The sequence below is a fragment of the Lichenostomus cassidix genome, chromosome Z, assembly GCF_008360975.1.
Source record: "Lichenostomus cassidix isolate B80296 chromosome Z, HeHo_3.0, whole genome shotgun sequence".
NCBI lineage: Eukaryota > Metazoa > Chordata > Aves > Passeriformes > Meliphagidae > Lichenostomus > Lichenostomus cassidix.
Window position 1 is genome coordinate 27643662 of NC_139511.1, and position 17544 is coordinate 27661205.

Here is a 17544-nt window from a genome sequence, read left to right on the forward strand (position 1 = left end):
AAAGACAATCCAAAAAGCCAAGAGTGACTTTTTGGCAGAACTAAAATGGCAAAGCATGTGAACCAAGCTAGGGCTGAAGAAAATTACTGGAGAAACTTCCCTGATGCTGTATGGCAGAGTGAGAATAAACGTAGCGGGAGAAAGCTCATATGGGATCTCTGGGACAAAGCAGGGTAGTTAGTCAAATGTCCTCCTATCACAGAAGCCAACATCACACTTTTGACCTCTTGAAAGTGACCTTTCAGTAGGTAGATATGATCTAAATTGTCCCTTACAAATATGACTTGGATCTTTTAATTCCTACAGTGACTGAAGCTGAACCATCCTAACATGAGCCAAAGAACCCACTGCAGAACCATATCAGGCATCTTCCTCACCATAACTGATCCACTATGCCTTTACAGAGCAACCGAGTGCAGGAACAAGCTCAAACTTGCTCTGCAGGGAATTAACCTGAAAGAGCCAGTCTAGATAATGCCATGTTGAAGCTTTTATTTTAAAGCAGAGTTTCATAGTGATTAGACTTGAATAGTTGTTCCATTTTAAACTTGCATTTTGTTTTTATCATACAAACACACCAAAGAAAGGCACAAGCCCCCACAAAACAGATCTACCTCATTACACTGGTTTGATATATCATCTGGAAGGCATCACACAGGTCTAAACACAAGAGAAAGAAAGGAATCTTACTTCTGCCTGACTTCTTACATAAATATATGCATGTTTTCACATCTCACCCATGTGCCCTTGGTTTCTTTTAATTTCATTCTCCAAAATGTACATTAGCCAGGTACTAACACACAGTGCAAGGTGGTAAACTTACCGTGGCATCTTCTGAACATGAAGCTATTACAAAGTCATTGAATGGGTTCCACTTGATGTCCAGAACATTTCCTTTGTGCCCACATACTTTGGGATAATGTGGGTCAAGCTTGCCCGTCTGGAAAAAAAGATATAATCAAACCTAAGGTGAGCCATGGAATTACAAGACATTTTCAAGGCAGCTCCAGAAAGAAACTTCTTTCTGCTTGTTGTCCTCCAAATGTCCTGGCTGCTCAGTCTGTTGAGGATGGGTTTTTGCTGTCCCTGCTAGTCAAGTCATGATGATACCCCCATAAAGAATGGAAACACTGCCCAGGCTCTCCTAAGTACATGCTGCTGTGAAGAAATCTTTGTGCATGCCTATATGCATATTAAAAGACAGTATTGGGTTCAGACAGCAAAATGAAACTTGGAGGAGAAACATCTATGAATGAGTTGAATCTTCAATGTTTTTTAATTATCTTGCAATGGGGAGAAAAACAACAGCAAAATCTCCTTCAGAAGACATTTCATACAAGCGGCACAAGAAAAAAAAAGAAAAAAAAGTTCAGGTTTTGGTTTTAGCCTCACCAGCTAGCATTTATTTAATTTTTTAAGCTAAAAAATACTTGTGACACACATTACGAAGTTTTCTTTCAGCAAGTTATCTGTTTCTCTCTGATGTTGTCCAAATCCAGACATTCACTGAATTCAATCCACATTCTGGAATCTCAAAAAAAAAAGTCATGATTAGGTGGCATCTGCGCTGGTAAAAATCCCGCACAAAGTGCCCTAAAGTGTATTGAGAGCCTTGTGCCACATGGGGGCTGTGTTGCATTGAATAAATCCACACTGCAGGCATGGTCTCTGCTAGAAAGTCAAGTCTGCATATTTAAATTGTAGGAAGGGTACTGGTGATTCTATTAATATTGAAGCAACAATTCCTTCCCCCTGCAAGAAGCAGGAGGAGTATGGGGAGCTCCCTGACCCACCCCAGGCATCTGGGGTTTGTTCAAGAGCAAAGGTCAGTCACCCAAAAAGAGAGACGTGGTGCCAAGCTCATGGTGCCTACCTGCTTACTGCTTCCCACCTGGCAGAATCACAGACCAAAACGATTGCATATGTGTGCTCTCCTAGAAAGCAGACACTTCCCCGTTGATGTACTCCCCACACCTCTCCAGAGGTGGGCCTGATGAGTGCAGAGCCAAGGAGAATCACTCTAAGGCCCTAACCTGGCTGTGGATAGGATGTGATTTTCCCAGCTTTCATATTTTGGGGGGTTTTGTGATTTTGAATGCAGAACAGGACACTGGTGTGTAACTATTCTGGCTTCACTGGAAAGTTTGTTGCATAAACTGGGACTAACCTGCTTTAAACTGAACATCCAAAGGGCTTTGAAATGTAAAAGACTGTCCTTTTTTAGACTACAGTCTAAAACAATTCCCTTTTATAACAGCGACAATGCAAAGAGATTTGGGAAGGCAGAAGAGAGATAAAAGGCCTTTAATAAGGAGTGCTCCTCCACCCACAGTGCCCTTCTGTAGGCTTCAGAGTTTGGTTCCAAGATGACAGCTGAAAGGGGTGGACAGCTGGTTTCAAAGGGATCCCTTGATCCCCTCCCAAAGCTGGTTGCCTGTCTGGTCCCCGCTCTGTTTTGGGAGACTCCAAGGCAGTCCTAAGCCCACTCTGCCTGACCCATCCTGCAAGGCTCTCTTACCCTCACTCCCGCTTCCCCAACAGGCTCTGGAAAGAGAGCCCTTGTTCTCCCGGCCAGTCTCACCTGCCCTAGTGCAAAACTTGGCACAGAGTTCACTCACCACATGTGAACCCCCCAAGAGTCAGCAAACATATATGCCATGAAGCTAGAACTGCTGGTCTCAGCTGCACATCTCCATGTGGAAGTGCAGATCTTCATTGCTGGAGGAAACTTCACTCTACAGATCAAAAACTATTTCAGCAACTAGATGTGTTGTCATTCCATGAAGTGGCACCTGACTTCCATAGTTACCTGCAGAGCTTGAAAATGAGCAGTTTTGCAACCACTCACTTTCTAAAAGTCTATCATTTCTAAAAAGTAGTCAAGCTTCGGGTTCCTTGACAAAAATCAGTTGTAGTGGAACATCTGTCAAAACTCTCCTAGCAGATTTGTACAGGATAGATGACTACGAGATAGGTCAGCCCCACCTCTTCCCCTAAAGGGCACTAGCACAGCGCTCACATATGTGTTAGTTACATAAGGCTGGAGGGGTCATCACAAGATTCATTCTACAGGCCCTATTCCCAGAGAGAAGGAAGGGGAGTTTGTGTCTAGGAGGTCTGCACAGGCACAGATGTCCTCCCTTTCACACCTGGTGCTAACACATTGAAAGAATGGAGATTGCAGACCTGGGCACAAATAATCTCCCTGTCTCCTGGGACCTTGTTCTCACTTTGCTTTTTGCTGCAGAGGAAGAGACAGATGCGGTCTCAGCCAAGTCTGGTCATGGGAGAGGGAAAAAAGCAGGACTTCATCTTTTAAAGGAGGGCCACGAAATTTCCCTCCCAGTCAAGATCTTTCCTTGGCTTGCTTGTGCATTCACTTCCTCAGCACGTCAGTGTCAGACACCAATCTACACCCAGGCCACACTGTGGAAAGCAGCTGATCTCTCACTTAGAGCCACTAAGCTCATGTGTCCTTGAACTTGCAAGATTTACAGCCTGCTCTGGGCACCAGGCAGCCCCTGTGGCCACAGCCCCTTCCCTCCCAGGTGAGTTGTGCTGCCATTCCACCCAGCTGGTTTCAGTGGCGCATATTAACAAGGACCTCGCTGACACACCCTGCAACAGACCATTTTCAAAGTGATGGCAAATATTCACCTAATTTCTTATAAGGTTGAATGCAAAGGCCAGCTGAAAGGATGGTATCTAGGGCAAAGAACTTGTTCTCTACATAACCTCCACTGTCCCCAGCCCTACCTCACCCTCAGGCTCTCAGAGAAGAAGACTGGTGCAGAAGGAAAGAAGTGGTATTTATTCAAGGAGAGATGAGAGAGCTTGGTGTCTGTGACTCATCAGGAGAGGAGTACAACAAACAAGCCAAGAGGCACAGTTAAACAGAGCAAAGCTGAGCCTTCATTCAAGGATGTCCTTAGACACTTAGACAGGCAGCCCCTTTAGTAGTAACACATGCATAGTGAACTAAAAAAAGCATCGGTGGGAGGGGCAAGAACAGCTCCCTGAACAGGTTGTTCATCCTCCTCAGAAAGTGCAGGCCTCCCTGCTCCCTCCTGACTATTATCTCCTACTTTGACTAAATGTGTGACATCCTGGCTCTTGGGCTCTTGGGCTCTGCCTCCACACTGTGTCATGCTTGGGATGTGTCTGCTTCCTGTGAATCCAGTCAAACGTAACCACGGTCAGCTGTCCATCATAAGAGGGCAATGCTGTCCCAGGCATGTCTCCAGAACAGGCTGCCTTTGATGCCCTGGCAGCTGAGGGCACAAGCCAAGTGTCCAGTGCACTGTCTGCAATGGCTCACCTTCACAGGGGGAGGTGGGGCAGTCACAAAACAAAACCCCACCAGAAGCAAAATTCAAAAGCTTCTGCTCTGCACCAGATGGTACCACTTTGGAAGTGTATAGTGCAAAAAAAAACCCGTCCTTGTTTGATGGACATATATGACGGGAGCTGGTATTGCAGATCCTGCGTCAGAGAACCCCTTTCTTTGGGAAGCTGAGGCTGCTTCATGCCATGGGTCAGGAACTGGTATTCACAGAACAGCTGTGTGAAGCACCTAACTTCCCTGATCCACAACCAAAGGTTAACCCTCAAGGGACCAACTCCTCTCCATAGCTCTCTTTTGAAACCCTTAATTCTTCCAGACTCATCAGCATCTGGAACAGTGAGCCCCACATCTGAACTGCAGCAGAATTTACATCTGCTGTTAATGGTGTCCTCCCTGGTCCTCAGAATCCCCTTCACCAAACAAATCCAAAAGAATTGCTCCTTAAACTTCTTCCTCGCTCTCTTCACAGTTTTATATATCTTGCTCATTTGCCTTTTTTCCCAGACTGACTGAGGCCTAGCCTTTATAGTCTTTCCTCACATGAAAGTACTTTCACATTTTCATTGATATACCTTAATTATCCTTTTCTGTATCTTTTTAGTTCAACTATGCCTTTGATTTCTGCATGCAATATTTCAGAACCGGGTGGAGTCTCTGAGGCAGAGTAAGAAAGAAGAATTACTACAAAGCCAAGCCAAGCTGAGAAGAGGTGAGAAGACAGAAAAATTAAAGAAAGCAGAGCAAGCACCTTCAGCTACTTTTGCCAGCATTTTGAGAACTTGGTCCCATGCCACATCCCACAGCTAACAGCTGTCTACTTATAGATGCAGTTCTGTGATAAAGACAAGTCGTTGAGCCTCAGCAAACCAGGATTGCGGGGGCAAAAGTGACTCAGTCAAGAAAAACAGGGTAGTGGTTAATTTTAGAAGGACAGCACCAGCATTGAAGGAATGAATTAACAAAGTCCAGAAGGGCCGGAAACTGTGCTAGGTTCTTCAAGCATAGCCAGTTCACTTTCATCCTTAGCAAATATATATTGAAAAAGTGGCATTGCAATAACACCATCAATTAACTTTTAATTAAAGGCTGAACTTTTGCCTTTCATCTGTTCTGTCCTGATTCCAGAGAGATCATAATCTCATATTGAAGTTAATCCACATCAGTGCACGCCTAATTTTACTGAAGCAATAAACATCAGACGGCCAGCTTCTCCCTCTCATCAGATCCTAAGTCATCAAAACTCATATACATGGGATTTGTTTCTGAAAAAGAAGTTTTCACAGCATCAATGCTTGAAGTCTAAGAGCTTCATTGCCTGATAACTGTGTCTCCATTCTTTCACAAAGGAGAAGGTAGAACAAAACATACCACATTCTGCTTTGGTCACAGCTGAATCCATGTCACTAAAGCATCTTTCTCATTTTGCCTTCTGTATCCACTAAATACTTTTTAATTTGCAGTTTCTCCCAGGAAGCAAACATCTGAACAGCACATTATGCTGATTATACAAGAGAGGCAAATGTGTTATAAAATGAAGCAAGGTGTCAAAAATCTGCAAGCAGCAATGCAAGACACATAAATACACACGACAAGAATCACCTGCTAGGACAACTGGGGCCCCTTCCATCATTTTGCAATTTGGGCAACAGCATTAACTGAATATCCTCTGTGATCTAGGTCCCTAGAAAGCCTGTCCCTCCTCCAGCCTCTTGACGTGCTCTCGAAAGCCAGCTCGCCTTGGGGAGCTCACCTGATGGATGGGAATGACGAGGAAGGCACCGCCGCCCGTGCACTCGGTCACCACCGCGATGAAGCTGGGGTTGACGGCGCAGAAGTGGTTGTCATGGACGTCGCGGGTGATGGGCACGCAGTCATAGCACTTGTCCTTGCTGGCGGCTTTGCCATACACGTGGCGGAACTTGGAGCTGCGGTACCGTGGGTGCCACGACATCTGCAAGGGAGAAACACAGCATCCCGAGGCATAAGGACAGGCCATCCTGGCAAGGCTTGCAGAACCCCACTCCCGCCTCCCCACCATAGGCTCACCCTCCCCACTTAGGCTGTTCACACCAAGACTCAGCCAGCAAGAGGTAGGTGCAGTTTTCTTTGGTGTTCACCCCTTTGCCCTAAACCAGTTGCACTTCTCTGGTGGAGAGAGGAGAGTGCAGGGAAGAAATGACAGCTCTCAGCACCACCAGCCAGATGGGCTGTGTATGTGCCAGCAGTCCCTACCACTGGGACAGGGCAGCAAGTTTAAGAGGACATGAATTCTGGCAGGACTGAGCTCAGAAAGCATGAAAATTAAAACATCTTGGATGAGGAAAGCCTGAAAGATGGTGAGTGAACAAGCCAGTGCAGATACAAGCTTTGTTTAGCCTTCAGGTGGTTTAGGACCAAAAATTATTCTAAATTTTGCTCACATGAACAGAAAAAAAGAAGTTTGACAGATCATAGGAATAGTTACAGTCATCCATTGATGTTTTTTCCATTGACAATTATGTTCTGCATGTCTGGTTTATAACTGTACTACAGCCCTCTGACAGATAGCAGTTTAAATGGTGTTTAAATTACACACATAAAACATGCCAAACACAAGAATCCCTTCTCAAATAGAGCAATGAGGCTTAATGGAGCTAATGTAACTGATTTCATAAAATCATAGAGTACCAGAATCATATAATAGTTTGGGTTGGAAGGGACCTTAAAGATTATCTAGTTCCAAACCCCCTGACATGGGCAGGGACACTTTCCACTAGACCAGGTTGCTCAAGGCCTTATCTAACCCAGCCTCAAACATTGTCAGGGATGGGGCAATCAGCTTTTCTGGGCAAATTGTTCCAGTATCTCACCACCCTCACAGTGAAGAATTTCTTCCCAATATCTGACCTAAGTTTTTCCTCTTTCAGTTTGTATGCATTAGACCTTGTCCTATCACTACAGTTCCTGGTGAAGAGTCATTCTCCAACTTCCCTGTACAGCCCTTCAGATACTAGAAGGTTGCAATGAGGTCTCCACACAACCTTCTCTTCTCCAGGCTGAACAGCCCCAGCTTTCTCAGCCTGTTTTCACTGGGGAGGTGCTCCACTCCTTTTCGCAACTTCCTGGCCCTCCTCTGCACTTGCTCCAACAGTTCAATGTCGTTATTATGTTGGGGGCACCAAAACTGTTCCAGATGGGGTCTCACCAGAGCAGAGGGGTGAAGGACAGAATCCTGTCCTTCACCTGGCTATTTTCAAATAGGAAACTACCAGGTTGGTCAGAAAAGGCAATTAAGACTATTAAGTCCTGCTCTTCCCACAAGTTGTAGAGAGCAAAAGGCACATGGTGAGTGTAGTGAAAAGATTCTACTGCCCAAAGCAAAAGAAATGCAGATCAGGCAGGAAGGTTATGGCTGAAAGAGCACTCTCACACAATACCTGGGAACATGGGCAAAGACTGGGAGAGGGCATGGTTTTGCCCCATGTTGACCTCTTTAAAGTGCATTTGGTGAACAGTATTATCAGTGATGCTGGATAAACAATACTCCAATTTGACACGGGAACCCAACCAAGCAGCTTTTGAGCTACAGCAAGGCTTAGACAGCTCGTTCACATGGGTAAAGGGTGAAGGGTGAAGGGTGAAGGGTGAAGGGTGAAGGGTGAAGGGTGAAGGGTGAGGGGTGAAGGGAAGCATGCATGCACTCAAGGGCAGTAAGCCAAGTGCTTCATCACCTGACAAGCAGAGATCTAAGCAATTCTAAACCAAAATGCCCATGTTGCTGGCATGGTATTGCATGCTCCTGGGATGACTGTTAAAGGCTAAGAAACTGTATGGCTTGATGCTGGGCAGTCAAACTGGAGCTTTAGAAGCAGTCATCAACACAAAGATCCACAGAGCTCACATTCTGTGTCACACTGGAAGATGTGAGCTGTGAGTACTAGGACACAAGTTCCATCCTATTTCCTACCTCCTCCCAATCTACTGACGCAGCTCAGAGCCAGCCCCACCTTGGACAAATACACATGCCTGTAACAGTGCTGGCAGATCACCAGTTGCTTTCACAGTCATCTTTGGTGCTCTTTTACCTTGGCATGTTTTACCTATGTTAACCCTGCATTTGCCCATATTTTCAGCTGAATAATTTCTTCTGCAGAAAACATCAGGTGCAAAGGATCTTTGATACAGTGAGAGCTACCTGTCCCAAACAAAAATGAAGAAATGCAAATTATTTGGAAAAAAAAAAAAAAAGCAGCAATCCTGAAAACTAATCTTGGAAGAAGGGATGCTAATAGGCGAAAAGCAAGCTGAGGCTATATGCAATTGTCTAACTCCCCAAACTGCCCCAGAGGTGCAGTATTCTCAAACAATTTCATGCTCATTACAGCTTTAGTGGTTAGGTTTACTCACACCAGGGGGTAAAAAAATCACTGTATTGTCCAGATGCATCAGTTGCTTCCTACAGCAAGACCATTATCTTTCCAAAAGGAAATTAATTGCTTGGCTGCAAGGAACTTCTAGCTACACTGCTCCTGAGTTGAGTTGTGTGTGGTCTGAAGTTTCAATGCTCTTCTGGAGAAAGGAGTCACCAAGCACACAGGAGCAATTACTGAGAAAGTCAGGACTCTTCACCTGGAGAAGTTTGGAAGGATCTTGTCAATGCATACCAATGTCTCAGAAGAGGCAATAGAGAAGACAGCATCAGACACTTCTCAGCAGTGCCCAGTGACTGGACAAGAAGCAATAGATACAAACTGAAATTCATTTATATGCAATGAAACACTTTTTCTCTATGAGGGTTGTCAAACAGCGGCACACGTTGCCCAAAATGTTCCAGAGTCTCCATCCTTGGAGATATGGTCCTGCACAAATTTTCTAGTTGACCCTCCTTTGAGAAGAAGGTTTGGACTAGATGATCTCAAGGGATCACTTCCAACCTCAACTGTTCTGTGATCCTGTGATTTTAGAGCTCCTGGATCTCAGCCATGTATATCTTGTACTGCCCTAAAAATGCCAACATACTGCCAACATACCAAGATGCACACCCATAGAGGCAGACTTTCAACCCAATAAACCTGAAGTGTGCCTTGCAGCCTCAGCTTTCTCATCTGTTCCTGTGAGAGGAAGTGATGACAACACATTTCTGCCTCATTCATAAAAACTGCTGTTTGGACAGGCAACCATTTTCAAAACAGTGCAAAGAGCAACTGGTATAAGAAATGGGGGGTTGGGGCAGGGAAATGATGAAAAATCCATGAACATTTTGTAAAACAGGATTGGTTTTATATTGCAAAAACTGACACTATTAACTCAAACAAAATAAAAGGCATATTTGTACACCTTATAGTGTCTGAAAATTAAATGTTTTGCATAGTCCCTTAAAAATATGCTTTCCCTGAATTAGTCTTTGGACTAATGGCAGTAGCTTTCTCCCGGCATTGGGAGATTGGCCCAAGTGTACAGAGGGTCCAAGGTCCTGAAAATCCTGTGTGTGCAGCACTGGGTAAGGTCTGAAGCCAGAGCTGAGCAATTCCCAGCTCACCTCACCTGCTTGTGGGACAGCAAGATGCGAGGGTGCCCACAGCAGGAGCATGCACATCACCCCTGCATATTGGGCAGCACACATGGACAGCATACCTTGAGAGGCAGCTGGAACTGAGGTCTGGGACTTCGCAGGTCAAAGAGGCAGAAGACCTCCCTCACTTGCTGCTCAGGCCTCTGGTGCCAGCACACAGACTGAACCTGAACTGACAAAGCATAAAAGTGACTGGTGAAGGGATCACTGACCCTCTGCCAGCACAGCACAGAGCCCTGTCCATCCTGGAGAAAGAAGGAAGGCAGCATCGCCTTTGCAATACAGGAACTGACCTCCTGCCTTCCCTCCCCTTCATCCTAACCCAATTCCCAGTATTGCCAGACTCTCTGTGTGGGAGGGGAGAACTAGGATGAAGGGACACAGGGCAGACAATACTATTGTTCATGTATTTCTAACCATATAGCTCATGTAAAGACTGTGTTTAACAATGCTCTCTCACTCAGCTCTCAGGGACCAAGTCCTGGGACCTTGTGGTTATCATTCCCACCTCTTTGAGCAAAGAACATTAAGCAGATCTTTTCCTGAAGCTGCCAAGAGGTCCTGGAGTAAGATACAGAGATCCCTGCAGGCACTTCTCAGATCTCTGCTTACCAGGTTGGTTACCACCTTTTTCAGGAGGGATGGTGTTTCCAGACAGCTTCTGACTATTGAGATGTGCAACCTTCAAGCATGATCTCATGAAAGAGTATGCAGTACTTCACACGAAATAGAATAAAATGCATCCGTTTGCTTCAGAAGTCCTCACCGCTGGAAAAAAGAGAAGAAGCAGCTCCTCTGCCTCTTTAAGCAGGACAATGCAACTACAAGAGATGTGGCAAGGACACATGGTTTAAAATTATTTTGAAGCCTCTCACTGTAGGCATTTTCGGCTCTTGACTCTAAAAGAATGACATAACATGGACTACTCTGAGAGGTAGATATGACTGTGAGGAGAGTCTCAACTACATGGACAACTTCATGAATGCTTGATGCAGCAAGTACAGTCAGCAACTGGTCATACAAGGAAAAGCAGAAGGGAATCATCCAAGAATTGATCTGTTGCTTGGTTCTCTTTTTTTTTAAGACAGAGCCATATTGTCCTTGGCTTAGCAGTTGGGTCTGAAACTGAAGGATAAAAAAGCAAAGCCACAGCAAATCTCAGTCCAATGCTCAGAACGGGTGGGATTCTTCTTTCTGGCACCTGAAAGGGTGCCTAGAAAACCACTGAGGTACTTTGATACCCTCAAACACAGCCTACTCAGCTGTTTGGTGCTTACCAAACATGACCGTCAAAATGCTTGTGTGACCTCCAAAAAACAAGCAGTTAGAGGCTGAGAATCCAGTTCCACGACTTGTCTTCAGAAATACAATGAAGTAGCACTGAAGGGACTTTGCTCTGCTTTAGCTCTCACTCTTTTACAAGGTCATTTACGGAATGTTAGCTTTTCATGACTCACCTGCAAAACATGACTGCAAATGTCTTAGCTCTTGCCAAAGGAGTGAGCTCCTAGAAGGGTTGTGAAGCCTAGGGATGTCTGCAGCATTTTGATGCAGTCTTGGGAGAGCCATGCTGTGGCATATTTACTACTCTTGAGGAAACGTCAGACGAAACAAACACGCATATGCATGTCCAACTGACTGAACATGTGCTTCACCATAGGCCAGCATGTTCCCAGTTTTCCTATTGCATCCCACTTACAACAGGATTATAGATTTGCCTGAACAATTGTATTGGTTTTGCATGGCCTGGTTTTGGTAGCAGAGGTGCCACAGAGGTGGCTTCTGTGGGAAGCTGCTGGAAGCTTCTTCCATGTCCATCAGAGCCAATCCCTGGTGGCTCCAAAGATGGACATGCTTGTGGCGAAGGCTGGGCCAATTAGAAATTATGGTAACGCCTCTGTGATAACATATTTCAGAAGAATTCAAAATAAAAAAGGGTTGTGCCATTGTTATTATGACCAGAGAAGAGTGAGAACATGTGAGACAAACAACTCTGCAGACACCAAGGTCAGTGCAGAAGGATGAGGAGGAGATGCTCCAGGCACTGGAGCTGAGATTCCCCTGCAGCCCATGGTGGAGACCATGGAGAAGCAGTTGTGCCCCTGCAGCCCATGGAGATCCATGGGGATGCAGAGATCCACCTGCACCCCATGGAGGAGCCCCACACTGGAGCAGGTGGAGGCCTGAGAGGAGGCTGTGACCCCATGGGAGGTCCATGGAGAGAGGGGCCCTGCTCCCATGCTGGAGCAGCCTGTCCTTGAAGGACTGCACCCCATGGAAGAGTGACCACACTGCAGCAGTGTGAGGGGCACTGGTGCCCCTGGGATGGGCTCAGCCTGCAGCAGTTCACAGAGAGCTGCTGCTTGTGAGATGGAGCCATGTCAGAGGAGTTCATGGAGAGCTGTTTCCTGTGGGAGGAACCCCACGGTGCAGCAGGGGAATGACTCCTCTCCCCAAGCAGAGGGAGAAGCCTCGGGTGATGAACTGACCATAACCCCCATTCCCTGTCTCCTTGCACCACTGGGGTAGGAGGTAGAGCTGGAAGGAGGGAGGGGTGAGAGGAAGGTGTTTTTAAGGGCTTATTTTACTTCTCATTATCCTGCTCTGATTTTGTCAGCAATCAATTCAATTAATATTTCTAAGTTGGGCCTGTTTGGCTTGTGATGGTATTTGATGAATGATCTCTCCTGATACTTATCTCAAGACATGAACCCTGCATTAAATTTTCTCTCCTCTGTCCAGCTGCAGAAAGGAGTGAATAAGCAGCTTTGATGGGTGCCTGGCATCTGGCCTGGGTCAACCCACTATAACCATACATGACATTTGTAAATTCTGGATGAATTTATCTTGGTCCTTGACAAAATAACCACATGGAAAAACTGAAATATGTTTGAGGAAACCCAGACATATGGTAACCTAATCCAGATCAAACTGAGAGCACCCTCTACTCAGGTGCACAGTATTTTGTGAAAGACTCACAGGAGCAGGGTCAGTCCAAATAGTGCAAAAACTCAAAACTTTGTCAACATTTTATTCTACCCTTTCACATCTTTGATATCCTTACTGTTTTTGATATCCCTGGCAGTGCCAGGAGCAGACCAGGAAATTGTTTTCCTTACATCCTGGGAAAGGCCTGAAAGAAGATTGATGGGCACCTTATCTCCAACAAATACCAGTTCTTGGGCGCAGCTCCACACACTGCTAGGATGTGACCTCTCCAGCACACACTGCTAGACTCCTTGTGGTCTGGCACCTTCAGCCCCATCCACGAGCTGCTTTCTTTTGGTCTGACCAGAAAATTAACCCACAGGGAGGATGGAAGCTATGGAACAAACAAACAAACAAAAGACCGTAACAACAACCAATCACAAAACCGATATAAAAACTAGAACAAGGCACTTGAGCAGAATCAGATCACAAAACATATCTGATGTGGTTTTAAAAAAGCACAAATTGTAAGAATCACATGACATCTGGAAGGAGGGGAACTAGAGTGTTTTGTCAGCGATGAGATCCCTCACTCTGCTCACCCAGGGAGCTACAGCCAGGGAGTGTGACAGTGTCACCCCAGGAAGGAAGTAGCTATGAAGCAGAGCTTGCCTCATTCCCATGTGAACAGATGTGCACATTTCCAGCTATGGTGGCACCAGAAGACTTAGGGCCAGAACCTCCATGCATCCCACTGCTGATAGCCAGGAAGGTGACTCATATTCTACATCCCAGGTGCACAGAGAAGGACTATCAGGCCTCCACCTGCCAAATTAATACCAAGGGCTCAGAATCATGACTCTTGGAGCCAAGAGTGTCCAATGCCATCCACTCCGATTGAACAACGAGCTTAGTGTTGGTGACAATTTCCCACTGACTTTATTCAAGGGGAAAGGCTGAACAACCACACCATTTACCAACCTGGATCTTCTCTGTGTATTTTCTTTCTCTGTGTATTTTCTTCCAGGCATATTCCCTGTTCTGAAAATACAAGCAAGAAATGACGAAGCCTGGCTTTGTGCTGAAGTACCAAGTCATGGAATGAGTAGTCTGTATTTCCAGGACAGAAATTATATGGAACAAGTGTGCAGAGAAGAAGATGCTGTACAGTGCGTGCTCTCACCCCACTCCACTGGCCTGCACTGGGATTTCTGTTCAGCTTGTGCTTTGATCACTGGCAGTATGAACATTAGACAAAAGACCTCAGCTCTGGGTACTGCTCTTGAGGACGTGCCATAGAGTTAGAGAAGAATTCAGGGTAGAGCTGTATGGACCAGTGATCAGAGGTGTGAGATCTGCTAAGAAATCCTAAAAACTTTGGGGAGGAGATGAAGGAGGGAAGCCATGACAGTAGGCTTCAAACACAGAACAAGTTGGTACAAGGAGGATATAAGTCATCTGCATTCAAAGTCTAGGGGAGACAAGAGAATCAAAAAACATGTGTTTTAACTGCACCAAAGAAGCTTCCAATTAGGCAGCAGCAAAACTTTTATCAGTCATAGGAGTGGGAGAGGGAATGGCATTAATCTCTCCTGGCATTTCCCAGGCAGATTCAATAAAAGCCTAGCAATGACAACAGACCTACAGCTGCTCCTGATTTGGACAGAAAACAGACTCACAGTGATGGAAGAGAAATCAGATAATAATTTTAATTTCATGTGCAATAAGTCTGCTATGTCCGGAGTGTGGAAGGGCTATACACCCACTCATCCTGGCTGCATTAACCCACTCAGAAGTGCACCCACTATCTCCATTTTAAGCAATTTTCAGTTGCAGTACTTAAAGCCAGAATTTCAATTTTTTTAACATCCAGGGACAAAGCAGCTGAATCATATATAGCTACTTGAAACAATCTACATCCTTATGGTACCAAGAGGTGCACTGCAATTCAAGCTGTTTAGCAACGGCCATCATTCCAACCACTAACTGGCCAGAGTAGCTCCTTCCAAATACATCACTTTTCAAGGTTACTATTAAGAGTGATATAATAGTAGATGAAAGCCAAAAGTTTAATTTCAGTTCATTTGTTTGACGCAGGGTTTGAGCTGAAACCTTTTCCACTGCATTGTAAAAACAACTAGGCCCTACTTCCCCGAGGTTAATCTCAGCAACTCTGTGAGACTGCAAAAAAGACTTGTAAAGGGATGAGACCACCCCATCCAGATATAGACCTGAAGATAAATGTGAGCAGAAGGGGTGGCAGCTTCAAAAGCAGAGATCACATGACATCACAGTGAAGGAAGGAAATTAATACACAAAAGCATTCAAAGTGGCACAAACTACCACCTGGAGAACTCACAGGAGCTGAATAAGTCCAGTGGCACAAGAAATTTCTCCTCTTGGCTAGGCCTCATGGAGCTCCTTCAGGAAGGTGACTGAGGTCTCTGGCATCAGAAAGTTTTTCAAGACAACCAGGGTGGAAATCACCTTCCGGTTTGCACAGAGCTGCTTCTCTGTGCCCAGAGCTGTCCCTGGCTCATCCCAACACCAATCTCCTGTGGGATCAGGCTCCAGACTTGAACTACAGCCTCTGCCCACCTCTTGCACAGCACATCCAGGGGCCTGGCAGCACCCAGCATGCATTCACCCAACACTCATTCATCAAGACACAACTCCTTGACCCCTTCTGTCCCACATGCCAACACTTGTAAATGTTTCACTGATTCAAGGCTGTAGAGGGAGAAGGCTTACAGCAGACTCCACTGACAAACAGGCATCTTACTCCATCAGCTGTAAGATATTCAAAGCCTTTTTTACAAGCTGCATACAAACTAAGCCTGTGCAAGCACAAGAGCATCACATTAGATGAGTCTTGTGAGTCTCTCAGTCTTGGCATGGAAGCAGGGCACATGAAGGCTGTGTGGATTGCAGAAGTAGCACTCAATTAAACCAATGGCAGTATTTATAGTCCAAATAACAGTGTGTAAGTTCTAACAAAAAGTTAGAGCTCTCCAGCTCTGTCTGCCTTCAGGTAAGCAACAGAGGGACAGACTGCCTGTCTCTGCTCCTGACCTCTGGATCGTATGGGCCATTCACTGAAGAGCTGGATTCGATGAACCTTGTGGGTGCCTTCCAACTCAGAATATTCTGTGAAATCTGTGAAACACTATTGCAGCAATCAAAGAAGAGACAGCTCTTCTGGAGACCCCAATCTGGCACAGCACCTCCTGAAGAGAAGAACTTGTACCTTTTCCCCATCCAAACCCATAATGAGTTGTTCACACTCGTCACCACACCTGGGCTGAGTGCCTTCCAGTTTATAGCACACAATGGTTCCACTGCACAGATCCATCATGTGTACAGTACATGCCCCATGCCAAACAATTGTTTTCTGTTCTCTTGTGCTGCACACCTCTGAGCAAGGTAGAAACACATGCCAATTAATTAATAATGGTTATGCTTGCTTCACGCTCCCCCAGCTTCATGCAAGATATCTCCCTTTTCCTCGAGACCTGTTCTCCTCCACATGGCCTCTGTTGCATTCCTGCATTCCTTGCAACTCTGTTGCAAGACAGCTGCCCTGGCATCACAAGATGCAGGCTAAAATCCACTCAAACCTCAGGAGACCTAGTCCCAGGGCACTCCTGGGGAAAGCACATAACATGACAGTCTACAAAGAAACGTTTAAGTACTGTTTTCTATTGTTCACATGCAGGTTTTCAAACTTGGCCTTACCACTCTGAAAAGCACTTCAGATGTTCAGGTGATCCAGCCTGACAAGTTGGACTGTCTTTCTCCTGTGTCCTTACTGCCAGGGAATCAAGAGAATTTACAGTTCTGAAAGACTTTTCGGAGGTCTCAATCTCTTGAAAGTTAAGCGATAATTTGAAAAGCAGAGAGGCCAACAGAGAAAAAACACACCCTATTCTACTCTATTCTCATTCTTTCTCTTGTGTGCAGGGTCAAAAGAAATAAAACAGGGAGAAAAGAAGGAATGCAAATGATAGTAAGGGGGATTTTGAAAGTTACAATGAGTATTTAAATCTCAAAGGACATTAAAACTTCATTTCCCTTTTCACTTTCTCTCTTGGAATGTTAAACTTGTATTGTATAGGTAATACCATTTCCCTTTCAGCCTTATCATTTTTAAGTGATATTTGTATGGCCAAAAAACCCATAGGGGCAGCCTTGGAAGTCTCTTGAGAGAATTGTTTGCAAGCATCCAAGGAGAATGCCACGAGATTCTAACTTCCAACTTCATGCAAAAAAGCAGATAGAAAGTGGCACAATGATATACAGCTAGAAAGCTTCTGAGAAGATACACATCCTCTTCTCAGACCTGTGCCACTAGTCCATGAAATAAAATCTTTACCTGCACTCAGCTCCAAGTAATAAAATCAAACAGAAGAATCATTGTCCTTCCCAGAATCTGCCTAGATCCATTATTTTCTCTTATCCCTTCTCTCCTTCTTTCTTGAAATCATACAACAGTTTCATCCATCTCCTCCTCCTCCTCCTCCCATCCTGCTAAAATCTCTCTCCTCCCCTCTACCTTTCTGCCACACCACTTATTCTCTCGAAATTCATTCCTCCCTATCCAAAACTGAACAATGTAACTTGATGTAAAAAGGTAAGAAGAGTCACTCTGGGAAACTCAAAAAGCCCTTTCAGCTATCTTGTCTCTGCCAATGACACTTAGACAATCCTTACACCCAGATGA

The 17544-nt window shown here is 45.2% G+C and overlaps 1 protein-coding gene across 3 annotated transcripts in view; it reads right to left on the reverse strand.

Annotated features, from left to right (window-relative positions):
• Window positions 1-17544, reverse strand: part of CORO2A (coronin 2A) — a 65057-nt gene that overhangs the window by 23667 nt on the left and 23846 nt on the right. The window contains exons 1-3 of one of the 3 annotated variants that reach the window (XM_085041955.1): window positions 15056-15083; window positions 6096-6296; window positions 824-940 (exon numbers count right to left, since the gene is read on the reverse strand). In XM_085041955.1, coding sequence (XP_084898081.1) covers window positions 824-940; window positions 6096-6296 — 318 coding nt within the window. In that variant the 5' untranslated portion in view covers window positions 15056-15083. Of the gene's footprint in view, window positions 1-823; window positions 941-6095; window positions 6297-9958; window positions 9982-15055; window positions 15084-17544 lie in introns of those variants that run through there. The other 2 variants (XM_085041956.1, XM_085041954.1) reach the window with 2 other exon arrangements.